The sequence below is a fragment of the Rhinoraja longicauda genome, chromosome 2 (assembly GCF_053455715.1).
Source record: "Rhinoraja longicauda isolate Sanriku21f chromosome 2, sRhiLon1.1, whole genome shotgun sequence".
Classification (NCBI taxonomy): domain Eukaryota; kingdom Metazoa; phylum Chordata; class Chondrichthyes; order Rajiformes; family Arhynchobatidae; genus Rhinoraja; species Rhinoraja longicauda.
The window spans coordinates 5,208,373-5,236,183 of NC_135954.1; the positions used below are offsets into that span (position 1 = coordinate 5,208,373).

Here is a 27,811-nt window from a genome sequence, read left to right on the forward strand (position 1 = left end):
GTTGTAGTTGTTGCATTAGTGTTGCAGTAGTGTTGTAGTTGTTGCATTAGTGTTGTAGTTGTCGCATTAGTGTTGCAGTAGTGTTGTAGTTGTTGCATTAGTGTTGCATTAGTGTTGCAGTAGTGTCGTAGTAGTGTTGTAGTTGCCGCATTAGTGTTGTAGTTGTTGCATTAGAGTTGTAGTTGTTGCAGTAGTGTTGTAGTTGTTGGATTAGTGTTGTAGTTGTTGCATTAGTGTTGTAGTTGTTGCATCAGTGTTGCAGTAGTGTTGTAGTTGTTGGATTAGTGTTGCAGTAGTGTTGTAGTTGTTGCATTAGTGTTGTAGTTGTTGCAGTAGTGTTATAGTTGTTGCATTAGTGTTGCAGCAGTAGTTGTACTTAAGTGTTTGCAATGTCACATCTGTGTGCATCTCCCGCGAGCGGCGTGCGGGACGTGCCGGCGCCGGACCTGCTGCCCCCGCTCTGCTGCCGCTCAGCGTCAGTGCCGGCTCCGGACGTGCCGCGTCGCACGCTGCCCAATGAGTCAGCGTCAGTGCCGGCACCGGACGTGCCGCGTCGCACGCTGCCCAATGAGTCAGCGTCAGTGCCGGCGCCGGACGTGCCGCGTCACCGTCAGTGCCGGCGACAGACGTGCCGCGTCATCGTCAGTGCCGGCGACAGACGTGCCGCGTCGCACGCCGCCCGGGGCGGGATTCAGGAACTCCTCTGCGGCTGCAGAGGGCGCTGCCGCTCCCGCCCCCGCCTGCAGTCTCCAAACCGCCGCCGCCGGCGCCGCCTCACCCTCAGCCGCTGCCCCGGGACGGCGAGGCACAGACGGACGTTCAGCGGGTCGCTGCTCCCTCACCAGTCGCCAGCTCCAGGCCGCAGGTGAGGAGGGGGAGGAGTGTCAGCTGTCAAGGTGATGACCGTCAGCCAGGCCGGGGCCCGGCGACTCCCTCCCCCCCCCCCCCCCCCCGGTGCAGTCTTCCTTCCCTCCTCTCCCGGTGTACGGTCCCCCCCCCCCAACTCCCCACCGTGCAGTCTCCCCCCACACACAACCCCCTCCCGGTGCACGGTCTTTCCCCACTCACCCCTCGCACGGTGCACCCCCCCCCTGGTGCACAGACCCCCCCCCCCCCGGAGCACAGACACCACCCCCCCGGTGCACAGACCCCCCCCCCCCCCCGGTGCACAGACACCCCCCCCCCGGTGCACAGACTCCCCCCCCCCCCGGTGCACAGACACCCCCCCCCCCCCCCCGGAGCACAGACACCCCCCCTCCCCCGGTGCACAGACACACCCCCCCCGGTGCACAGACTCCCCCCCCCCCGGTGCACAGACCTTCCCTCGGAGCACAGACACCCCCCCCCCCGGTGCACAGACACACCCCCCCGGTGCACAGACTCCCCCCCCTCGGTGCACAGACTCCTCCCCCCCCTCGGTGCACAGACCTCCCCCCCCCCAGCCCCGGTGCACAGACTTCCCCCCCCCCCAGCCCCGGTGCACAGACCCCCCCCCCCCCCCTTCCCAACTCCCGGTGAACGGTTCCCCCCCCGGGCACATTCTCTCCGAGTTTAATCCTCCCTCAGTCCACAGTCTCCCCTCCCGAGTCTGCTTCTCACTGTATCTCGGTACACGTGACAATAATAAACCTGAACCTAGACTGTACCTTTTGTGAAGCGTTGATGATCAGAAAAATAGGTGCAGGAGTAGACCATTCGGTCCTTCGAGCCGGCACAGCCATTCCATATGATCATGGCTGGTGCTGCTTTTCCCCCATATCCCCTGATTCTGTTAGCCATAATAGCTAAATCTAACTCTCTCTTGAAAACAACCAGTGAATCGGCCACTGCCTTCTGTGGCAGAGAATTCCACAGATTCACAACTCCCTGGGTGAAGAAATTTTTTCTCATCTCAGTCCTAAATGGCCTACCCCTTATTCATAAACTGTGACCCCTGGTTCTGGTCTCCCCCAACATCGGGAACATTGTTCCTGCATCTACCCCAAATCATTTAAGAATTTTATAGGTCAGGCAGCATCTCGGGAGAGAAGGAATGGGTGACGTTTCGGGTCGAGACCCTTCTTCAGACTGATGTCAGGGGAGCGGGACAAAGGAAGGCTATAGGTGGAGACAGGAAGATAGAGGGAGATCTGGGAAGGAGGAGAGGAAGAGAGGGACAGAGGAACTATCTAAAGTTGGAGAAGTCGATGTTCATACCACTGGGCTGCAAGCTGCCCAGGCGAAATATGAGGTGCTGTTCCTCCAATTTCCGGTGGGCCTCACTATGGCACTGGAGGAGGCCCATGACAGAAAGGTCAGACTGGGAATGGGAGGGGGAGTTGAAGTGCTCGGCCACAGGGAGATCAGTTTGGTCAATGCGGACCGAGCGCAGGTGTTGAGCAAAGCGATCGCCGAGCCTGAGCTTGGTTTCGCCGATGTAAATAAGTTGACATCTAGAGCAGCAGATGCAATAGCTCTACCTGCTGAGTTACTCCAGCATTTTGTGAATAAATACCTTCGATTTGTGCCAGCATCTGCAGTTATTTTCTTATAGGAATTTTATATGTTGCTATAAGATCCCCTCTCATCCTAAATTCCAGTGAATACAAGCCCAGTTGACCGATTCTTTCATCATATTACAGTCCTGCCATCCCGGGAATTAACCTGGAGAACCTATGCTGCACTGCCTCAATAGCAATAATGTCCTTCCTCCAATTAGGAGACCAAAATTACACACAGTACTCCAGGTGCGGTCTCACCAGGGGCCTGTACAACTGCAGTAGGACCTTCTTGCTCCTAAACTTAAATCCTTTCGCGATGAAGGCCAACATGCCATTAGATTTCTTCACTGCCCGCTGTACCTGCATGCTTACTTTCAGTGACTGATGTGCAAGCACACCCAGGTCCCATTGCAACCCCCTTTTCCTATTCTGACACCATTCAGATAATAATCTGCCTTCCTGTTCTTGCCACCAAAGTGGATATCCACATTGCACTGCATCTGCCCACTCACCCAACCTATCCAAGTCACCCTCCAGCCTCATAGCATCCTTCTCGCAGCCCACACTGCCACCCAGCTTTGTGTCATCCGCAAACTTGGAGAGGTCACATTTAATTCCCTTGTCTAAACCGTTAATACATATTGTGAATGGCTGATGCCTCAGCACCGAGCCTTGCGGCACCTCACTAGTCACTGCAAAAAATGTAAAAGTCTTATTGTTGTTGTTCATCAGCCCCAACAATGGAGCGTCTCCTCTTGTGAATTTTGACGGAGTGAAATCCATCTCTGTCGTTGTTGAAGTTCAGTGGAGGGATACAGCACGGAAACAGGGCCTTCGGCCCACCGAGTTCAGGCCGACCACTGATCACCCCGTACACTAGCACTATCCTACACGCTAGGGGCAATTTACAATTTTTACCAAAGCCAAATTAACCTACAAACCTGTAAGTCTTTGGAGTGTAGAAGGAAACCAGAGAAAACCCACGCAGGTCACGTGAAGAACGTACACACGCCGTACAGAAGGCACCCGAGGCTGGGATCGAACCCGGGTCTCTGGGGCGTTGTAAGGCGGCAACTCTATCGCCCCGCCACCGTGCTGCCCCCAATTGAGTTGTGCGGTATAAATGTTGCTTTCAAGAGAGAGCTAGATAGAGCTCTTAAAGATAGCGGAGTCAGGGGGTATGGGGAGAAGGCAGGAACGGGTACTGATTGTGAATGATCAGCCATGATCACATTGCTCGAAGGGCTGAATGGCCTCCTCCTGCATCTATTGTCTAAAAGTGTTGTTATTGTTGTAAATCGGCCCCAACAATTGAGCTCGTCCTCTTGTGAATATTGGCAGAGTGAAATCCACATTTTTCATTATTCTTTGACGATGGAGCAGGCGTGAAGCTTCCTGCATATTTTAAGAAAATATCAATGTCATTTCTCTTCCAGAATCAGCCAATAATTGCAATGATTCTTCTTCAGTTTACTACCAGGAAGCTTGTTCCCCAGGTGGGCAATTGGCTAAAGCAATCCTCCAAGCTGCTCATGGCCCAGACTGAAATGATTCGCCAAAGTTCAGGTACGTGCTTCGTTAGTGAAGAAAGTTTAATTAAGTCTGTAAAATTTATTGTGTGCAGTTTTGGTCTCCTACTTTGGGGAAGGACATCCTTGCTATTGAGGCAGTGCAGCGTAGGTTCATCTCCGAGATGGCGGGACTGTCATATGAGGAAAAATTGGAAAGACTGGGCTTGTATTCACTGGAGTTTAGAAGGATGAGAGGGAATCTTATAGAAACATATAAAATTATAAAAGGAACTGGACATGCTAGATGCCGGAAAAATGTTCCCAATGTTGGGGGGGGTCCAGAACCAGGGGCCACGGTCTAAGAATAAAGGGGAGGCCATTTTAAAACTGAGATGAAAAAAAACTTTTTCACCCAGAGAGTTGTGAATTTGTGGAATTCTCTGCCCCAGAAGGCAGTGGAGGCCAATTCACTGTATGATTTTTAAAAGAGAGTTAGATACAGCTCTAGGGGCTGGTGGAATCAAGGGATGTGGGGAGAAGGCAGGCACGGGTTACTGATTGTGGATGATCAGCCATGATCACAATGAATGGCGGTGCTGGCTCGAAGAGCCAAATGGCCTCCTGCACCTATTTTCTATGTTTCTATGTTTATTTTCTATGTAAAAACTGATGCTTGAAAATTTTATATTTCGAGATGAAAGGGTGTGACAGCGGTTGGGTATCAAGTGCTGAAGTATTGTAAAGCTTATAGATTAGTGCTGTGTAACTGTATAGCCAGGTTTCGTTTATTGTCATGTGTACGAGGTACAGTGAAAAGCTTTTTGTTACGGGCTAACCAGTCAGCGGGAAGACAATACATGATTACAATTGAGCCTTTCACAGTGCACAGATACATGATAAAGGGAATTACATTAATAATGTTTAGTGCAAGATAAAGTCCAGTAAAGCCTGATCAAAGATAGTCCGAGGGTCTCCAATGAGGTAGATAGTAGCTCAAGACTGATCTCTAGTTCTTGGTAGGATGGTTCAGTTGCCTGATAACAGCTGGGAAGAAACTGTTCCTGAATCTGGAGGTGTGCGTTTTCACACTTCTGTACCTCTTGCCTGATGGGAGAAGAGGGAGTGACCGGAGTTCGACTGGTCCTTGATTATGCTGCTGGCCTTGCCGAGGCAGCGTGATTTGTAAATTGAGTCAGTGGAAGGGAGGTTGGTTTGTGTGATGGTCTGGGCTGCGTCCATGATTCTCTACAATTTCTTGCTGTCTTGGATGGAGCTGTTACCAAATCGATAAAATGTTTTCTACTGCGCATCTGTTGACGTCCAGTTTCAAGCACTTAAATTAACCGGATGGACTCTATCTGAAGAATGTTCCCATCCCGAAACACTGGCTATCTATGTTCTCCACAGATGTTGCTTGACTCGCTGAGTTACTCCAGAACTTTGTGTCTTTTTATTCTACTCCATTATACTTTGGAGAAGTAGAGAGCATATTGACTGGTTGATCACGACCTGGTTCAACAACTCTATAGCCTGGCAACAAACAGAATGACCTAAAGTAGTGAACACAGCCCAATCCATCACGGGTACTGACCTCCCCATCATCGATGGGATCTTTAGCCGGCATCATCAGAGACCCGCACCACCCTGGCCACACTCTCATCTCACCCCTACCATTGGGAAGAAGGTACAGGAGCCTAAAAACTGTAATGTCCAGGTTCAGGAACAGCTTCTTCCCTACAGCCATCAGGCTGCTAAACACTACAACCTCCAAATAGACTTGGGGGTTATTGTTTTTGTATTTACACTATTATTGTTTGTATGTATATGTGTCGGAATATGTGCATGCATTTATATTTTAGTTATATATATGTATATATATATGTTTGTGTGTGTATATATATATATTTGAGTGGATATGTATGTGTGTATGTGAAAATTTGTTGTTTATTATGGTGTTTACAGAGTAGTATGTTCACGTATGTGTTGTGTTTCTGCAAGTAAGAATTTCATTATTCCATTTAGAACATGTGACAATCAAACTATTAATAATATTATTAAGATTTCTTAAAATGATGTAGAGCTGAAATGGTGTCCATGCACTCTGCCAGGGATGGTGGTGGAAGCAGATGCAACAGCGGTGACTCAGGGGCATTTTGCATAGGTGCGTGAATACGCAGGGAATGGAGGCGTTTGGATCATGGGTACAGATGCTCCTCGACTTACGATATTTTGACCTCACAATGGTGCAAAAGCGATACACATTCGGCACGGTAGAGTTGCCGCCTTACAGCGAATGCAGCGCTGGAGACCCGGGTTCCATCCCGACTATGGGTGCTACCTGCACGGAGTTTGTACGTTCTCCCCGTGACCTGCGTGGTTTTTCTCCGAGATCTTCGATTTCCTCCCACACTCCAAAGACGTACAGGTTTATAGGTTAATTGGCTTGGTAAATGTAAAAATTGTCCCTAGTGGGTGTAGGATGTTAAAGTTCGTTTCTTAAAACAGACAACAACATAAACAGTTAAAGGTAAACTATCATCAGACGGGAGTGGGGGGATCAGTGCTAAGGGTGTATGACCATACTCAGCACTCCCCTTGCTTCCACTCAAAGGTACAGCATTTTTGCAGCATTTGCAGCAAGAATGTTTAACACAACATTTCCTTCAAATCAATCACATTGTATTGGAACACAATATACTTGTCACCCTAAAGTCATAAACTATTTTACACAATAAGTCATTAGTCGAAGGTAAGGACCCTTATACCACAGAAGGTCCTGTTTTCACACTCCCACAAATAGTCAACAGTTAACCACATCCTAATCTTATCAAGAGCATTGTCCATCATCTTTCCCAGACATCATTCCCAGGGATAACAGGATGTTCCACTCTAGAGACTTTAAGAATTGCATAGTCTTATCCTGCCTGGTGCAATTTTGCAAACATCAGCTATTCAGGACCCAAAGTTCAGGCTCATCCTGTTCATTCATTCTACCATTTTATTATTCCTGTGGTTTCCAGGGATTGTAAGTTTCAGCTACCAGACACATCCTTATGAGCAATTAGCAGTCCTTCACCTTCAACAATATAGAAGCCCCAAAAGCATAATGGCCAAGCATCCCATCATGCAAAGTTAATAGCCATTAACTCTTTCAAGGGTAGTGTTAATGTGCGGGGATCGCTGGTCGGCGCGAACCCGGTGAGCCGAAAGGACCTGTTTCCGCGCTGTATCTCTAAACTAAACTAATCTAAACATTCAGTAGAAACCGTGGGCGAGGTGGCTATGATGTTTAGAAACAGAAACATAGAAAATAGGTGCAGGAGTAGGCCATTCGGCCCTTCGAGCCTGCACCGCCATTCAATATGATCATGGCTGATCATTCAGCTCAGTAGCCTGTACCTGCCTTCTCTCCATACCCCCTGATCCCTTTAGCAAAAAGGGCCACATCTAACTCCCTCTTAAATATAGCCAATGAACTGGCCTCAACTACCTTCTGTGGCAGAGAATTCCACAGACTCACCACTCTCTGTGTGAAGAAATGTTTTCTCATCTCGGTCCTAAAAGACTTCCCCCTTATCCTTAAGCTGTGACCCCTGGTTCTGGACTCCCCCAACATCGGGAACAATCTTCCTGCATCTAGCCTCTCCAACCCCTTAAGAATTTTATATGTTTCTATAAGATCCCCCCTCAGTCTTCTAAATTCCAGCGAGTACAAGCCCAGTCTATCCAGTCTTTCCTCATATGTAAGTCCCGCCATCCCAGGGATCAATCTGGTGAACCTTCTCTGTACTCCCTCTAAGGCAAGAACGTCTTTCCTCAGGTTAGGAGACCAAAACTGCACACAATACTCCAGGTGCGGTCTCACCAAGGCCCTGTACAACTGCAGCAGAACCTCCCTGCTCCTAAACTCAAATCCTCTTGCTATGAATGCCAACATACCATTCGCTTTCTTCACTGCCTGCTGCACCTGCATGCTTGCTTTCAATGACTGGTGCACCATGACACCCAGGTCCCGTTGCATCTCCCCTTCTCCCAATCGGTCACCATTCAGGTAATACTCTGCTTTGGCAGGTTAGGTGTGTTAAATGCATTTTCGCCTTGCGATATTTTCGGTTTGTGATGGGTTTATCGGAACGTAACCCCATCGTAAGTCGAGGAGCGTGTGTATAGGCAGATGGGTTTAGCTTATCTTAACATCATATTCGGCATGGATATTGTGGGCTGAGTAGTATTTTTCTATGTTCCATATTCTTATTCAAATAGGTTGGTTAGGGAAAATCAGGGGGTCAGGATTCAGATAAGAAAGCGTGAACGCGCGCTTGCAATGAGTTTATTTGACTGAAATCCTTTATCATTGGTGCCATTTTGATATATCTTCTCTGTGGATCTCATATAGGGAGAGAAAAGGAGTTAATGAGTTTGTTAATATTCCCTGTCAAGGCAGTGTAATCTTTGATATTTGTTTGTGCCCAGATAGCTTTCATTCCATGGTGTTTGGTAACCTGTGCTCTTGAAGCATGTTTCAATAACATTTGATGTAAAGGTCAACTCACTTTTCTAACAACTCTAGAAAAATGGCACTCCCCCTCGCCTGTGTTTACCTTTTACCAACTGTCGTTTGGGCTGCCGATCCTCTCTTCCAGCTTTCTTCCCCCCCCCCCCCCCCCCCCGCCCCTCCTTGCAATCAGTCTGAAGAAGGGGTGGCACGGTGATGCAGCGGTAGAGTTGCTGCCTTGTAGCACCAGAGACCCGGGTTCCATCCAGACAATGGGCGTTGTCAATATAGAGTTTTCCCTGTGACCGCCTGGGGTTTCTCTGGGTGCTCCAGTTTCTTCCCACAGTCCAACGATGTACAGGTCTGCAGGTTAATTGACTTTGGTTAAAAAAAAATGTAAATTGTCCCTAGTGTGTAGGATAGAACCTGTCTGTGTACAGGGTGATCGCTGGTCGGCACAGACTTGGTGCTCCGAAGGGTCTGTTTCCGCGCTGTATCTCAAAAGTCTAATGGGTCCTGACCCGAAGCGTCACCTATCCATGTTCTCCAGGGATGCTGCCTGACCCGCTGAGTTAATAATAATAATATATTCCTTTATTCGTCCCACACCGGGGAAATTTATTCCAGCACTCTGTGAAGCGTCACATATCCATGTTCTCCAGAGATGCTGCCTGACCCGCTGAGTTACTCCAGCACTTTGTGTCTTTCTTTGGTAAATCAGTATCTACCGTTCCTTGTTATTACATTAAAAGTTTCATTGTTCTGCTTTGGTACATATGACAGTTAACAATCCTGACTCTCTTGCCTTTTCAACTGCAGTACCAATCCTGATACAAGGTCTTGAATCGAAATCTAAGCCTTCTCTCTGCCACCATAATTATCACACTGCAAACATATTCAACCTTTTCTGGATAGTTGTATCCTCTGAGTTCAGTTTTATTTCTCCAAACCATCCCAATTTAAATGTAGTATTGGATTTTTTGTAAAAGATACAGTGCTGGAGTAACTCAGCGGGTTAGGCAGCATCTCTGGAGAACATGGATAGGTAACGTTTCACACAGTGCTGGAGTAACTCAGCAGGTCAGGCAGCATCTGTGGAGAACATGGATAGGCCCTGGTCCACTCGTCCCTTCCTACCCAAACCACCCCATCCCCGGGCACTTTCCCCTGCAACCGCACGAGATGCAACACCTGTCCCTTTACCTCCTCCCTCAACTCCATCCAAGGGCCCAAACAGTCTTTCCAGGTGAGACAGAGGTTCATCTGCACCTCCTCCAACCTCATCTACTGCATCCGCTGCTCTAGATGTCAACTTATTTACATCGGCGAAACCAAGCGCAGGCTCGGCGATCGCTTTGCTCAACACCGGTGCTCGGTCCGCGTTGGCCAAACTGATCTCCCGGTGGCCGAGCACTTCAACTCCCCCTCCCATTCCCAGTCTGACCTTTCTGTCATGGGCCTCCTCCAGTGCCATAGTGAGGCCCACCGGAAATTGGAGGAACAGCACCTCGTATTTCGCCTGGGCAGCTTGCAGCCCAGTGGTATGAACATCGACTTCTCCAACTTTAGATAGTTCCTCTGTCCCTCTCTTCCTCTCCTCCTTCCCAGATCTCCCTCTATCTTCCTGTCTCCACCTATATCCTTCCTTTGTCCCGCCCCCCTGACATCAGTCTGAAGAAGGGCCTCGATCCGAAACGTCACCCATTCCTTCTCTCCTGAGATGCTGCCTGACCTGCTGAGTTACTCCAACATTTTGTGAATAAATACCTTCGATTTGTACCAGCATCTGCAGTTATTTTCTTATACTATGAATAGGTGACGTTTCACAAAGTGCTGGAGTAACTCAGCGGGTCAGGCAGCATCTCTGGAGAACATGGACAGGTGACGTTTCAGGTTGCGACCCTTCTTCAGACTGAAGGATCCCGTCCTGAAACGTCATCTATCTGTGTTTTGTTTTGTAAGCTCGTAAATCAGTATTGTTTCCTAACATAATTGCAGTGTTCTCCCATTTTTGGGTTTTTGATATCTGCAAGTATATAAAATTATGAGAGGCGGAAATAGGGAGACAGTCAGAACCTTTTCTCCAGGGTAGACAGGTCCAACACTAAAGGGTATAGCTATAGGGTGAGAGGGGGTAAATTTAATGGGGACTAGATGACCCTTGGACCCTTTGGGTCCCTTTGTTACTAAAGGTTCTTTAGTAACTGAGCAGCAGGCGGAGCGGGCTGTGTGGCGGTCGGTTGCGGCCTCCACCCACCAGGCAGTGTGGACCGGGAGGCGGTGAGGTGGGGGGAGAGGAATGGGGAGAGGGAGCCACTCACCCTGGCCCCGGGCGGCCATCGCAGCGGCCAGTAGAAGGAGAGCGGCCGCAAGGCGCTGCCGCACATTCGTCCCGCCAACGGCCCTCTTCTTTGGCCCTCTGCCACCGCGCTGCACCATGGGAGGAAGGTCAGGTGCGGGGCACTTCGGGACCCGGTGCCGATCCTCCCCGGCAACCCTCGCACAACTGCGCACGCGCGGATCCAGCAGCCATCTTACTGTTGTGATGTGAGGTGAACACGCAAGTGTTAGATCAACGGGTGCGGCTGCCGGGCCCATTCATAGTATAAAGTTTATAAAGTGAATAACTTTTAAAATAGTGCAACAATTTGAACGAAACTTGCTACTGCACACCACAGGCCAATGGTGAGTAAAGTGGGCCTAAAATTGTTGTGCTATTGGCTGTATTTCGGGAACAACATACATATTATTAAAGCTCTCATCTTGTATTTATGCATGTGTATATCTATAGATATAGATAGATATACAGATATAGACAATAGGTGCAGGAGGAGGCCATTCGGCCCTTCGAGCCAGCACCGACATTCAATGTGATCATGGCTGATCATTCTCAATCAGTACCCCGTTCCTGCCTTCTCCCCTGACTCCACTATCCTTAAGAGCTCTATCTAGCGCTCTCTTGAATGCATTCAGAGAATTTGCCTCCACTGCCTTTTGAGGCAGAGAATTCCACCGATCTATATATATATATATATATAAGATATATATATAGATATAGATATATATAGATATATATATATATATTATATAAGAAAATAACTGCAGATGCTGGTACAAATCGAAGGTATTTATTCACAAAATGCTGGAGTAACTCAGCAGGTCGGGCAGCATCTCGGGAGAGAAGGAATGGGCGACGTTTTGGGTCGAGACCCTTCTTCAGTCTGGAGATAGGTCTCGACCCGAAACGTCGCCCATTCCTTCTCTCCGGAGATGCTGCCTGACCTGCTGAGTTATATATATATATATGGATGGATGGATGTGCGGGGTAAGTTTATTGCACAGGGTGATGGGAGCCTGGAACACATTGCGAGGGTGTTGGTGGAGGCAGATACGACTGGTGATATTTAAAAAGCTTTTGAATAGGCACATGGAAGAACAGGGGGATATACATCACATATAGGCCGATGAGATTAGTTTAACTTGGCAGCATGCTTGGCATGATCATTGTGTTCCTTTATCCTTTCATATGTTCCTTTCATATTTTTGTTGTGCAGTAATTAAAGTATTCTGATTGTGGGATTTTTTTCGCCCCGTTTTGTTTTAGATTTATCAGAATTTCGGGAAATCTTCGCCAAAGCCAAGCACATAACAATTCTAACAGGGGCGGGAACCAGCGCGGAGAGCGGAGTGCCCACTTTCCGTGGAGCAGGAGGTTTCTGGAGGAAATGGCAAGCCCAGGTATGTTCATAAGTCATTGGAGCAGAAATAGGCCATTCGGCCCATCAACTCTGCTCCTCCATTCAATCATGGCTGATCTATCTTTCCCTCTCAACCCCATTCTCCTGCCTTCTCCCCATAACCCCTGACACCCGTACCAATCAAGAATCTGCCAATCTCCACCTTAAAAATATCCATTGGCTTGGCCGTCTGTGGCAATGAATTCCACACGTTCACCACCCTTCTTCATCGCCTTTCTAAAGGTACATCCTTTAATTCTGAGGCTATGGCCTCTAGTCCTAGACTCTTCCCCTAGTGGAAACATCCTCTCCACATCCACTCTATCCGGGGCTTTCATTATTTTGGTAACTTTCATTGAGGTCCCCCCTCATCCTTCTAAACTCCAGCGAGTACAGGCCCAGCGCCGTCAAATACTCATCATTCCAATCATTCCTGGAAACCCAATATGCAGGAAGGAACTGCAGATAGCCAGAAAAAAGCTGGAGAAACTCAGCGGGACAGGCAGCATCTCTGGAGAGAAGGAATGGGTGACGTTTTGGGTCGGGACCGGAAACCTAATCGTCCCCGGTGCGAAATAAAAAAGGATGAGTCGCACCCTGGTCACCCGGTCTTCTCCCCTCTCCCATCAGGCAAGAGATAAAGAGCGTGAAAACACACCTCCAGATTCAGGGACAGTTTCTTCCCAGCTGTTATCCGGCAACTGAACCATCCTACCAACAATTGGAGAGCAGTCCGGAGCTACTATCACCTCCGCTCAGTCCGTCTTAACCTACCTGATCTCCCGGTGGCTCAGCACTTCAACTCCCCCTCCCATTCCCAATCTGACCTTTCTGTCTTCGGCCTCCTCCATTGTCAGAGTGAGGCCCAGCGCAAATTGGAGGAACAGCACCTCATATTTTACTTGGGTAGTTTACACCCCAGCGGTATGAACATTGACTTCTCCAACTTCAGATAGTCTCTGCTTTCCCTCTCTATCCCCTTCCCCCGTCCCAGTTCTCCCACTAGTCTTCCTGTCTCCGACTACATTTTATCTTTGTCCCGCCCCCTCCCCTGTCATCAGTCTGAAGAAGGGTCTCGACCCGAAACGTCACCCATTCCTTCTCTCCCGAGATGCTGCCTGTCCCGCTGAGTTACTCCAGCATTTTATGTCTACCTTTGATTTTAACCAGCATCTGCAGTTTTTTCCTACTATCTACCTCATTGGTGACCCTCGGACTATCTTTAATTGGACTTTATTTTGCACAAAACCTTATTCACGTTATTCATAAGGTCATAAGTGATAGGAGAAGAATTAGGCCATTCGGCCCATCAATTCTACTCCGCCATTCAATCATGGCTGATCTATCTCTCCCTCCAAACCCCATTCTCCTGCTTTCTCCCCATAGCCCCTGACACCCGAACTATCATGTATCTGTACATTGTAATTATGTATAGTCTTAGCGCTAACTGGATAGCACGCGACAAAAGCTTTTCACTGTACCTTGATACACGTGACATTATAGACAATAGGTGCAGGAGGAGGCCATTCGGCCGTTCAAGCCAGAACCACCAATGTGATCATGGCTGATCATTCTCAATCAGTACCCCGTCCCTGCCTTCTCTCCATACCCCCTGACTCCGCTATCCCGAAGAGCTCTATCTAGCTCTCTCTTGAAAGCATTCAGAGAACTGGCCTCCACTGCCTTCTGAGGCAGAGAATTCCACAGATTTACAACTCTCTTACTGAAAAAGTTTTTCCTCATGTCTGTTCTAAATGGCCTTCCCCTTATTCTTAAACTGTGGCCCCTTGTTCTGGACTCCCCCAACATTGGGAACATGTTTCCTGCCCCTAACGTGTCCAACCCCTTAATAATCTTATATGTTTCGATAAGATCCCCTCTCATCCGTCTAAATTCCAGTGTATACAAGCCTAGTCGCTCCAGTCTTTCAACATATGACAGTCCCTCCATTCCGGGAATTAACCTAGTAAACCTATGCTGCACGCCCTCAATAGCAAGAATATCCTTCCTCAAATCTGGAGACCAAAACTACACACAGTACTCCAGGTGCGGTCTCACTAGGGCCCTGTACAACTGTAGAAGGACCTATTTGCTCCTGTACTCTACTCCTCTTGTTATGAAGGCCAACATTCCATTGGCTTTCTTCACTGCCTGCTGTACCTGCTTGCTTCCTTTCAGTGACTGATGCACTTGGACACCCAGATCTTGAAGTACGTCCCCTTTTCCTAACTTGACACCATTCAGATAATAATCTGCCTTCCTATTCTTACCACCAAAGTGGATAACCTCACACTTATCCACATTAAACTGCATCTGCCATGCATCCGCCCACTCACACAACCTGTCCAAGTCACCCTGCAACCTCATAGCATCTTCCTCACAGTTCACACTACCACCCAGCTTTGTATCATCTGCAAATTTGCTAAATTAAACTAAACTGAGGAAACTTCTATACATCCGATTATCGTCTAGGTCAACAATCTGTAATCCTTCACACTTGTTGATATCCCGATAAGAAGTGTTTTATGTTGTATTAAGTAATCTATACTGCAGAACGCACATTTCAACAACATGGTACATTTTAACAACATGGTTCTTACACTTGTAAGAAGTGATTTGCAATCCAGGTATAGAAGGGTGAGGGTTGCTGTGGAGCGGCACCATCTCATAACAGTAGTGATGCTGCCCTACAGTGCCAAAGATGTGGGTTCGATCCCGACCACCGGCACTGCTTATACGGAGTTTGTACGTTATCCCCGTGACCTGCGTGGGTTTTCCCCGGGCGTCCAGTTTCCTCCCACACTCCAACGACATACAGGTTTGTAGGTTAATTGGCTTTGGTAAAGATTGTAAATTGTCCCTAGTGTGTGTCCGATAGTGCTAGTGTACCGGTTTGCATACGCCAGTGGGCGCTGTATCTCTAAACTAAACATTAGCTAATAGCCTTGCTCATGAAATCTAAATTTTATTATTATTACTTATCAGATAATAATAATAATCAGATAATAAAGTGCTTGCAAATGTTATTACTAATAATCAGATTAGGCACTGATGGCAGATTTTTAATGCCAGCAATATTTTATTTTAAAGTACGTGCTGTTATAAAACACTAAGAAATGTCTACCAATGCTGCATTTTTACCATTTTGTCTCATGGTACATTGTGGTGTTAGAAACATAGAAAATAGGTGCAGGAGTAGGCCATTCGGCCCTTCGATCCTGCACCGCCATTCAATATGATCATGGCTGATCATCCAACTCAGTATCCGTACCTGCCTTCTCTCCATACCCCCTGATCCCTTTAGCCACAAGGGCCACATCTAACTACCTCTTAAATATAGCCAATGAACTGGCCTCAACTACCTTCTGTGGCAGAGAATTCCACAGATTCACCACTCTGTGTGAAAAAAAACCATTCTCATCTCGGTCCTAAAAGACTTCCCCCTTATCCTTAAACTGTGACCCCTTGTTCTGGACTTCCCCAACATCAGGAACAATCTTCCTGCATCTAGCCTGTCCAAACCCTTAAGAATTTTGTAAGTTTCTATAAGATCCCCCCTCAATCTTCTAAATTCCAGCGAGTACAAGCTGAATTCCAGCGAGTACAAGCCGTGTTATAGGATTATCTGGATGATCTGAATTATTTGCCCAACTTGGACTGGCACCTATTTCTCTCCTCCTTCTCTACCTACATTCCTTCCTTCAGCTTCATATTGCTTGTTCCATACACCCACCACCCTTTGTGTGAAGAAGTTACCTTTGGATTCCTATTAAATCTTTTCCCCTTCACCTTAATCCCATGTCCTCTGGTCCTCGATTCACCTACTCTGGGCAAGAGACTCTGTGCATCTACCCGATCTATTCCTCTCATGATTTTGTACACCTCTATAAGATCACCCCTCATCCTCCTGCGCTCCAAGGAATAGAGTCCCAGCCTGCTCAATCTCTCCCTATAGCTCAGACCTGACAACATCCTCGCAAATCTTCTCTGCATCTTTTCCAGCTTGATGACATCCTTCCTATAACATGGTTCAGTCCGGAACTGAACGCACAATACTCTAAATGCGGTCTAAATGAGCGACTGGGCTTGTATACACTGGAATTTAGAAAGATGAGAGGGGATCTTATTGAAACATATAAGATTATTCAGGGATTGGACACGCTAGAGGCAGGAAACGTGTTCCCGATGTTGGGGGAGTCCAGAACCAGGGGTCACAGTTTAAGAATAAGGGGTAGGCCGTTTAGAACGGAGACGAGGAAAAACTTTTTCACCCAGAGAGTTGTGAATCTGTGGAATTCTCTGTGTCAGAAGGCAGTGGAGGCCAATTCTCTGGATGCTTTCAAGAGAGAGCTAGATAGAGCTCTTAATGATAGTGGAGTCAAGGGATACGGGGAGAAGGCAGGAACGGGGTACTGATTGTGGATGATCAGCCATGATCACATTGAATGGCGGTGCTGGCGCGAAGGGCCGAATGGCCGCCTCCTGCACCTATTGTCTATTTTCTATTGTCTAAATGAGGTACATTTTGCCTCTGCCCCTCCCTTCTTCCATGAACAGGATCTGGCGACCCCAGAAGCGTTTTCACGGAATCCTTCCCGGGTTTGGGAATTCTATCACTACCGGCGCGAGCTGATGCTGAGCAAGCAGCCGAACCCCGCACACGTGGCGATTGCCGACTGCGAGGCCAGGCTCAGCAAGCAAGGCCGCAAGGTGGTGGTGATCACGCAGAACATCGACGAGCTGCACAAAAGGGCCGGATCTAAAGATATTTATGAGATTCACGGTACGTGACCTCTTTGTATTCTCAAAGCCGCGATTGTAGGCATGGCCGCTTGACTGGGCGCTCAGCTTGTTATGTCCGTGTGGAGAGGAGTGTGGATTTGATTGCTTTGATAATGGGGTCGATGACCCTGTTAACGCTTCGTGGAATTCTTTGCCACAGAAGGCACCAAACATTATTCTCTTGCCACAAAATGCTGGAGTAACTCAGCAGGTCAGGCAGCATCTCAGGAGAGAAGGAATGGGTGACGTTTCGGGTCGAGACCCTTCATCAGACTGAAGAAGGGTCTCGACCCGAAACGTCACCCATTCCTTCTCTCCTGAGATGCTGCCCGACCCGCTGAGTTACTCCAGCATTTTGTGAATAAATACCTTTGATTTGTACCAGCATCTGCAGTTATTTAACCTACACCACTTTTGAGGAACAATGTACCTGCAACTCCCAGATCCCTCTGCTCTACAACACACCCCATGTCATGTATCTGTATACTGCGAATGGCTCATTGTACTTGTGTATTGTCTTTCCGCTGACTGGTTAGCACGCAACAAAAGCTTTTCACTGTACCTCGGTACACGTGACAATAAACTAAACTGAAACTGACTCCATGAAAGAGATGAGAAGGTATTTCTTCAGTCAGAGGGTGGTGAATCTGTGGAATTCATTGCCACAGGTGGCTGTGGAGGCCAAGTCAGTGGATATATTTAAGGCAGAGATAGATAGATTCTTGATTAGTACAGGTGTCAGGGGGTTATGGGGAGGGCAGGAGAATGGGGTTAGAAGGGAGAGATAGATCAGCCATGATTGAATGGCAGAGTAGACTTGATGGGCCGAATGGCCTAATTCTGCTCCTTATTTGCTATTACAGGACTCACTATTGATAAATCAAATTTAAACAAGCAGGTTATCCCCTAAAAAAAAAAAATCTTCACTGTTGGAACAATCACTAATTATTTGTATGTGCTGTAAGTTTATTCCTGGTATGGTTTTTCTATCTTTCCTCACATTTAGTTTTAGAGATACAGGCCCTTCGGCCCACCGAGTATCACCGACCAGCGATCCCCGCACGCTAACACTATCCTACACACACGAGGGACAATTTTTACATTTACACCAAGCCGGGGGATAGGGGGAGAGGGATACGATACGATAGAACTTTACAGCCAACAGTCATAAAAAAACAAAATACATAAATCTTGAAATTAAAGTGACGAATGGAAAGGATTGGAGAGGAGTGAATCTCGTTCTATCCTGTGACAGAAGGGGGAGGAGTCATACAGCTTGATAGCCACAGGGAAGATGGAGAGAGAGAGAGAGGGATACGTATAGAGTCGTTTATCCAGGGTAAGAGAATAAAAAAACACAGTGAGAAGGGAAAAGTTTAATACAAACCTCATAGACAACCTCTTCACTCAGAGGGTGGTGGGTATATGGAACGAGCTGCCAGAGGAGCTAGTTGAGGCAGGTACTATAACAACATTTAGAGAGGCACATGGATAGGGAAGGGTTAGAAGGTCAACTCCCGTATATCGGCGAGACCAAGTGCAGGCTCGGCGATCGTTTCGCTGAACACCTCCGCTCAGTCCGCCTTAACCTACCTGATCTCCCGGTTGCTCAGCACTAACTCCCCCTCCCATTCCCAATCTGTCCTGGGCCTCCTCCATTCTCACAGTGAGGCCCAGTGCAAATTGGAGGAACAGCACCTCATATTTCGCTTCGGCAGCTTACACCCCAGCGGTATGAACACTGACTTCTCTAACTTCAAGTAGCCCTTGCTTTCCCTCTCCCTCCATCCACTCCCCATTCCCAGTTCTCCCACCAGTCTTACTGTCTCCGACTACATGCTATCTTTGTGCCGCTCACTCCCCTGACATCGGTCTGAAGAAGGGTCTCGACCCGAAATGTCGCCCATTCCTTCTCTCCAGAGATGCTGCCTGACCCGCTGAGTTACTCCAGCATTTTGTGTCCACCTAAGGTTTAGTAGAATACTAGACCAAGTGGACCCGTTGGGCCCAAACCTCTCCTGCATTGGTGCAGCACCCTCTCCTGCCCTCTCCCCTCCTCTCCCCGCCCCTTCCCTATAACACTGATTTCATTGAAACTTCATCCATTAGCACCAAAGGGACGACGGTCAGTAAGGTGGGCCTAAAATTGTCGCGCTATCGTGTACTGCTTTGTGTGTAGTTCAGGAACAAACAAACAAACAAACGAGAGTTTTAGTATATAGATGGGCCAAACATGGGCAAATGTGACTAGCTTAGGTTGGCATCTTGATGGGCATGGATCAAAGGAGCCTGTGACCATATGATATAGGAGCAGAATTAGGCCATTCAGCCCATCCAGTCCACTCCATCATTTGATCATGGCTGATCGGGTTTTCACTCTCAACCCCATGCTGTACGACACTTTGACGTGAATTTTTTAACATTATTTATTCTTTCATTTCTTATTGAGTCTATCATTAGTTTATTAGTTAACATTTGTGTTATGTTTTAATCGGTATAATTTTGTTCTTTTAGGCAGTTTATTCAAAACACGTTGCACAAGCTGTAAAAATGTCGCGGAGAACTACAAGAGTCCAATATGTTCGGCGTTAGCTGGAAAAGGGTAATGACTTCATAAATCTCATATTTGTGATGCATACGGTGTCTATCTGGTATAATGAAAACAGTTCTGGGGCATGTTCTGGTATGTGTTGGACAGAGAACGGTACAGCACAAGAACACACATACAAAATTATGAGGACTGGACAAGCTTATGAGGACTGGACAAGCTTGATGCAGGAGTCTAATGTTGGGCGAGTCCAGAACCAGGGGCCACAGTCTAAGAATAAAGGGGAGGCCGTTTAAAACTGAGGTGAGAAAAAACTTTTCTCACCCAGAGAGTTGCGAATTTGTGGAATTCCCTGCCACAGAGGGCAGTGGAGGCCAATTCACCGGATGAATTTAAAAGAGAGTTAGATAGAGTTCTAGGGGCTAGCGGAATCAAGGGATAGGGGAGAAGGCAGGCACGGGTTACTGATTGTGGATGATCAGCCATGATCACAATGAATGGCGGTGCTGGCTCGAAGGGCCAAATGGCCGCCTCCTGCTCCTATTTTCGATGTTTTGAACAGGCCCTTCGACGCACAATGTCTGTGCCGTACATGATGCCAAGACCAACTCTTATCTACCTGCACATAACCCACATCTCTGCATATCCATGTGCCCATCCAAAAGTCTTTTAAATGCCACTAACGTACCTGTTTCAACCAACACCCCAGGTATCATGTTCCAGGTACACGCCACGCTCTGTGTGTAAAATAAATAAATTGATAAATGTGTGACTAAATAAATAAACAGCTAAATATGTATAGGATAAAAACTGCAGATGCTGGTTAAAATCGATGGTGGACACAAAATGGTGGAGTAACGCTGCGGGTCAGGCAGCATCTCTGGAGAGAAGGACTGGGTGACGTTACAGGTCTCGTCCAGCATTTTGTGTCTAAACAGCTTCGTAGATGTGTTGAGATGATTTTAAAGCAAGGTCTGGGTTGGATGAAACATTTCATGAACAGTTCTCTCACGGGACTGTCGTATGTTGAAGGACTGGAGCGGCTAGGCTTGTATACACTGGAATTTAGAAGGATGAGAGGGGATCTTATCGAAACATATAAGATTATTAATGGGTTGGACACGTTAGAGGCAGAAAACATGTTCCCAATGTTGGGGGTGTACAGAACCAGGGGCCACAGTTTAAGAATAAGGGGTAGACCATTTAGAACGGAGATGAGGAAAAACGTTTTTACCCAGAGAGTTGTAAATCTGTGGAATTCTCTGCCTCAGAAGGCAATGGAGGCCAAGTCTCTGAATGCATTCAATAGAGAGCTAGATAAAGCTCTTAAGGATAGCGGAGTCAGGGGGTATGGGGAGAAGGCAGGAACGGGGTACTGATTGAAAATGATCAGCCATGATCACATTGAATGGTGGTGCTGGCTCGAAGGGCCGAATGGCCTACTCCTGCACCTATTGTCTTTAGAAATTAGATCAAGCTGTGGTTACCAGAAATAAACTCAATAAATTAAATTCCAGATTCGGGGACAGTTTTCCCCCCAGCTGTTATCGGGCAACTGAATCATCTTATTACCAACTAGAGAGTGGCCCAGAGCTACTATCTACCCCATTGGAGACCACCTTTGATCGGACTGTACTGCACTTTGTTATTCCTTTTATCATATATCTGTACACTACGGCTCGATTGTTATGAATGAATGAAAAGTTTATTGGCCAAGTATGTGCACATACAAGGATTGGTGCCTTGGTGCTCCGTTCACAAATGACAACACGAACACAGCTATCATGTAATCTTTCTGCTGACTGGTTAGCACGCAACAAAAGCACCTGACAATAAACTAAATGTTGTAAATTGACAAGAAGCAGATCGAGCAGCGGAAATTACAATATTTCGATATTTCGATATACGTGGAAAATGTTGCCGTAAATGCATGTAAATCAATCTTTTATTCTCTCTTCTTTCAAGGGCACCAGATCCCGACACAAAAGACGCCAGAATCCCAGTGGAGAATCTTCCCAGGTACAAATTTCTGTGTCTTGGTGTCGAGTGACCATGGATCACTTGTGGAGCTGAACCCACAACTCTATATTGTTGTCAAAGAGTTGGTGCGTAGAATAGCACAGCACAAGAACAGGCCCTGCTGCCCACACACGAAAAGAATTAGGCCATTTGGCCCATCACGTCTAATCCCATCCATCTTTCCCCCTCAACCCCATTCTGCTGCCTTCGCCCATAATCCCTGACAACCCGCAACTAATCAAGAATCCTCCTTAAAAGCCCATTAACTCGGTCTCCACAGCCATCCGAGGCAATGAATTCCACAGATTCACCACCCTCGTCTCTTTTCTAAAGGTACGTCCTTTTATTCTGAGGCTCTGCCCTCTGGTGTTAGACTCTCCTGTTGGAATATACTGTAAATGCACAAGAAAGTAACTCAAAGTCAAAGTTCAAGACATATGATGAAAGAATGAGTCGACTGGGCTTGTATTCACTGGAATTTAGAAGGATGAGAGGGGATCTTATAGAAACATATAAAATTCTTAAAGGATTGGAAAGGCTCGATGCAGGAAAAATGTTCCCAATGTTGGGGGGAGTCCAGAACCAGGGGTCACGGTTCAAGAATAAGGGGGAGGCCATTTAGGACTGAGATGAGGAAACATTTTTTTCACCCAGAGAGTTGTGAATCTGTGGAATTCTCTGCCACAGAAGGCAGTGGAGGCCGATTCACTGGATGTTTTCAAGAGAGAGTTAGACTTAGCTCTCAGGGCTAACGGAATCAAGGGACATGGGGGAGAAAGCAGGAACGATTTTAGATGATCAGCCATAATCATATTGTATGGTGGTGCTGGCTCGAAGGGCTGAATGTCCTACTCCTGCACCTATTTTTCTATGTTTGTAAAGTGGGATGGATGCTGGACTGTTGTATGATATAAGATTGGATGAGGATTCTGCCCTTATCCTGCACTTTCCTGCTGTTATTTAGTTTAGTCTTTTAGCTTAGAGATACAGTGTGGAAATAGGCCCTGCGGCCCACTGAGTCTCCACCAGTGATCCCCGCACATTGACACTATCCTACACACACTCGGGACAATTTACTTTTATACAAAGCCAAACCTGTACATACAAAAATAGGGTCTCTCCAGAGATGCTGCCTGTCCCACTGAGTTACTCTAGCATTTTGTGTTTCCCATAGACAATAGGTGCAGGTGTAGGCCATTCGGCCCTTCAAGCCAGCACCGCCATTCAATATGATCATGACTGATCATCTAGCAGTACTCCATTCTTGCTTTTTCCCCATATCCCTTGATTCCTTTTGCCTTAAGAGTTAAATCCAACTCTCTTGAAAACATCCAGTGAATTGGCCTCCACTGCCTTCTGTGGCAGAGAATTCACAACTCTTTGCGTGAAAAAATGATCCTCATCTCAGTCCTAAATGGCCGACCCCTTATTCTTAAACTGTGACCCCTGGTTCTGGACTCCTCCAACATCAGGAACATTTTTCCTACATCTAGCCTGTCCAATCCTTTAACAATTTTATTTGTTTCGATAAGATACCCCCTCATCCTTCTAAATTCCAGTGAATACAAGCCCAGTCGACCCAGTGTGTCTTTAGAGTGTGGGAGGAAACCAAAGATCTCGGAGAAAACCCACGTAGGTCACGCGAAGAATGTACAAACCAAAGATACTAGAGGAGCAAGATGAACCACTCTGTCAAAATCGCTTATACTGAAGTGTAGTACGCAAAGTTCGTTATGCCTCTCGCAGTGTAATCAGTGTTTTGGGGGAACAGTATGTGTGGTGATACCATAAACATGCAGAATATATCTCATCTATCAATTCACAGATTTTTGTTATGTTTCTTTTTAAATGTTTCTGCCTACTAAAATGGCGCCATGACATACTACGGTTTTAGGGTCGAGTGGTCTATCTTGCTCTGCTCTATTATCTTTGGTACAAACTCCGTACAGACAGCACCCGTGGTCAGGATCCAACCCGGGTCTCTGGCACTCTACCGCTGCGCCACCGTGCCGCCCCATGTGCTGGGTAGTCATGTTCATCAACGCAAGAGGACGTAGAACTTCGTTTCCCTTCAGTCCTCGAGTTCCCAGCGTTGTTCTTTCCTCTTCCTCAGGTGTAAAGAGTCGGGGTGTAATGGTCTGCTTCGCCCCCACGTGGTCTGGTTTGGAGAGATTCTCGATTCCGACATCCTGGTGGAAGTGAACAAGGAGCTAGAGATTTGTGACCTTTGTCTTTTGGCAAGTAGATATCTTTCTTACAGTGCATCAATCAAAGGAAGGTTTTGGGAATGTGATGACTATGGAAGTTGGGGGGATTATATTGCAGTTATATAAGACGTTGGTGAGGCCACATTTAGAGTAGATTGTGTTTAGTTTCTGGGCACCATCTTATAGGAAAGATGTCACGTATATATGCATATACAGATGTTCCCCGGCTTACGAAGCTTCGACATGCGATATTTTGACTTTGCGATGGTGCAAACGACCCCTTAGCGAGCAGCAGCTCACTTCCGGCCACGTGATCGCATGCATTAAATGCATTTCGACTTACAATATTTTTGGTTTGCGATGAGTTTCTCGGAACAGAACTCCATCCATCGTAAGCTGAGCAGCACCTGTACATACACAGATACATACATAAATATATGTGAATACATGAATGTGCACACATGTGTTTGTGTATATAAGAAGATAACTGCAGATGCTGGTACAAATCATGGCTGTAGGGTAGAAGCTGTTCCTGAACCTGGAAATTACGGTTTTCAGGCTCCTGTACCTTCTTCCCGATGGCAGGAGTGGGATGAGAGCGTGGCCAGGGTGGTGTGGGTCTCTGATGATGCTGGCTGCCTTTTTGAGGCAGCGACTCCTGTAGATCCCTTCGACGATGGGGAGATCAGAACCTGTGATTGAATGGGCAGTGCCCACCACTTTTTGCAACCTTCTTCGTTCCTGGGCGTTCAAGTGGACTTTACGCACTAATTGTACTTTAGGTTTTAGTTCAATGTTCAGTGAGGGTGAATGCTTCCATAAATGTTGTTGTTCGTCCTTCGGGTTCGAAGATGACCATGACTTCACTTTCAGTTGGGGGATTGGTGACTGTGGGTCCGGAAGTGACTGGTGAGGCCAATCCGGGCCCGGAAGGCACGCCCACACGTAGGACACAAGCGGATGGGTGCTGCAGTGGAAGTGGAGGTAGCCTGGGCCTTGCGCGCGGTGCGTTTCCTCTGGGCCTCTGCTGCACGGGCTCCTGTGGTGAGCTTGCTACGCCAGGTTGGACGGTCCAGAGCAAGAGACTCCCAAGTGCTGAGGTTGATGTCCACGTCTTTGAGGGACACTTTGAGGCAGTCCTTAAACCGTTTCTTCTGTCCTCCTACTGAGCGCTTGCCCTGCCACAGTTCTCCATACAGAAGCTGTTTTGGCAGTCGACTCTCGGGCATTCTGACGACATGGCCTGCCCATCTGGCTTGGGCTTTCCGTAGGAGGGTGTGGACGCTGGGGATTCCGTCCCGTTCCAAGACCTCTGTGTCGGGAATTTTGTCCTGCCACCTGATGTGAAGGAGTCTGCGTAGGCAGCTCAAGTGAAAGTGGTTGAGCTGTTTGGCATGTCTGCTGTCGACAGTCCAGGTCTCACTGGCATAGAGAAGAGTGGTGAGTACCACTGCACGGTAGACATTCAGCTTGGTGGTAAGGCTGAGTCCTCTCCGCTCCCAAACATTCCCACGGAGTCGCCCAAAGGCAGCGCTGGGCCTTGGCAATCCTGTTGTTGACCTCAGCGTCAATGTTCAGCATTCACGAGAGTGTACTACCCAGATAGGTAAAGCTGTCGACTGCCATAAATACAGACACAGAAAGGTGGAGTAACTCAGCGGGTCAGGCAGGAGAAAGGGAATAGGTGACATTTCGGGTCAAGACCTTTCTTCAGACTAAAGGTCAGGGGAAGGGGGAACGAGAGATATGGATGGTACTTAGGGCAAATGAATGGAAGATATACAGAAAGCAAGGATGATCAAGGAACTGTGGAGCCCACAATGGTCCATTGTTGGCTGTGGTACAGGCGATAACGACTTATACAGTCAGCGGAGCTCAACAGTACGACAATAACGACTAGGGTGGGAGAGGGACGGAAAGAGAGGCGATGCAAGGGTGACTTGAAGTTGTAGAAGTCATTATTCATACCGCTGGGTTGTAAGCAGCCCAAGCGATATTTGAGATGCTGTTCCTCTAATTTACGTTTGACCTCACTCTGACAATGGAGCCTTCCCAGGACAGAGAGGTCAGTGTGGGAATAGTGTTTGGTGACCGGGATCTTACATGTGTTTTGGACCTGTTCTCTCAGGTTGGGACATCGTCGATAGTCTACCCGGCTGCATTGTTTGCCCCCCAGGTGGCGGCGAGGGGTGTCCCAGTTGCAGAGTTCAACACTCAGACCACGAATGCCACCACACAATTCAGGTAAGTGCACGTAAGTGATACTTGCAGGTAAAAAGTCTGTTTATAAAGAGCGCCAAAGGGACGCTAGCAGTCAGTCAGTAAAGGTCGGAGAGCAGGAGCAAGGACGACCGTTGGCTGAAAGCAAGTAAGTGATAATTGCAGGTAAAACTCAACGGACAGGCGACCCCTCTTGTTCCACCAACACTGTTGTCATGCATACTGAGGTTCAGTGAAAGGCTTTTTGTTGCATGCTACCCAGTCAAAGACTACATGATTACCATCATCTACCCACACTGTGCAGATACAAGGTAAAGGGCATAACATTTAGTGCAAGATAAAGTCTGAATAAAGAAAGTTCTGAGGTCTACCAAAGGTAGGTGGGAGGCCAGGACTGCCCTCTAGTTGTTGGTAGGGTGGTTCAGTTGCCTGATAACAGCTGGGAAGAAACTGTCCCTGAATCTGGAGGTGTGCGTTTTTCAAACTTCTGTACCTCTTGCCCGATGGGAGAGGGGAGAAGAGGGAGTGGCCGGGGTGAGACTGGTCCTTGATTATGCAGCTGGCCTTGCCGAGGCAGCGTGAGGTGTAGACGGTGGTGTCAATAGACTCCGCTCTGATCCTGTGATTATTATTTGATTGTTGTTTTGTTGCAGATTTTATTTTAGCGGCCCATGCGGAATCACACTTCCACCGGCGCTGGCTCGTCATGAGAGTGAAGTTATTTTTTAAGGCCACGACACCGACATTCGCAAGGAAATGAACAATTCTTTGGTCAAACGAAGCACTTTAACAAATTGTGGTGTTTTTCAATAATGAACAAGGAGTGCCACTGATTAACTGGCAGCGCCCGGTGACACCGACAACTAAATATTTTAAGTGATAAAATGATTAAAGACAAGATTCTTAACTGTTTTGTTCTCTTGGATATATAAGGTTGTTTCTGATTACTCCTCTCAGAGGATTAGTACTGCCAGTATCATTGTATTGTATAGATTAGCAAATTTCTCCACAATAAAACAACGGTAGGCAGTCCTGTTTTGTCTTTCTTGCAAGCAAAATTAAAAGTTTTACCTTAAAAGTACACCACCGGGGGAGATGGGGCATCAAAGGTTATCATATCATATATATACAGCCGGAAACAGGCCTTTTCGGCCCACCAAGTCCGTGCCGCCCGGCGATCCCTGCACATTAACACTTATCCTACACCCACTAGGGACAATTTTTACATTTACCCAGCCAATTAACCTACATACCAGTTTAAAGTTTAGAGATACAGTGTGAAAACAGGTCCACCGAGCCCGTGCCGACCAGTGAACCCTGTACACTAACACTATCCTATACACACTAGGGACAATTTACATTTATACCAAGCCAATTAACCTATAAACCTGTATGTCTTTGGAGTGTGGGAGAAAACCGGAAGACCCAGAGTAAGTGAGACGGGGAGAACGTACAAACTCCGTACAGGCAGCACCTTTAGTCAGGATTGAATCCGGGTCTCTGGCGCTGTAAGGCAGCAACTCTACTGCTGCACTATTGTGCTGCCCTGTTTAGATGGTAGTTTAGTTTTTTATTGTCACGTATACTGAGGTACAGTGAAAGGCTTTTTGTTGCATGCTACCCAGTCAAAGACTACATGATTACCATCATCCACCCACACTGTGCAGATACAAGGTAAAGGGCATAACATTTAGTGCAAGATAAAGTCTGAATAAAGAAAGTTCTGAGGTCTACCAAAGGTAGGTGGGAGGCCAGGACTGCCCTCTAGTTGTTGGTAGGGTGGTTCAGTTGCCTGATAACAGCTGGGAAGAA

General features: G+C 47.3%; 1 protein-coding gene across 4 annotated transcripts; it reads left to right on the forward strand.

Annotated features, from left to right (window-relative positions):
* Window positions 1-672: 672 nt before the first annotated feature.
* sirt5 (sirtuin 5) lies at window positions 673-27,022 on the forward strand. Of its 4 annotated transcripts, none has more exons than XM_078426801.1 (9): window positions 673-865; window positions 3,950-4,046; window positions 12,091-12,224; window positions 16,781-17,006; window positions 19,520-19,607; window positions 21,519-21,572; window positions 23,686-23,809; window positions 25,908-26,023; window positions 26,653-27,022. In XM_078426801.1, the coding sequence occupies exons 2-9, from the start codon at window positions 4,013-4,015 to the stop codon at window positions 26,726-26,728; spliced, it is 852 nt and encodes a 283-aa protein (XP_078282927.1). In that variant the 5' UTR covers window positions 673-865; window positions 3,950-4,012; the 3' UTR covers window positions 26,729-27,022. The 4 variants fall into 4 exon arrangements, with proteins under 4 accessions (XP_078282927.1, XP_078282899.1, XP_078282908.1 ...); XM_078426773.1 differs by having other exon boundaries at window positions 679-896; window positions 3,917-4,046; XM_078426782.1 differs by having other exon boundaries at window positions 679-865; window positions 3,917-4,046.
* Window positions 27,023-27,811: the final 789 nt, after the last annotated feature.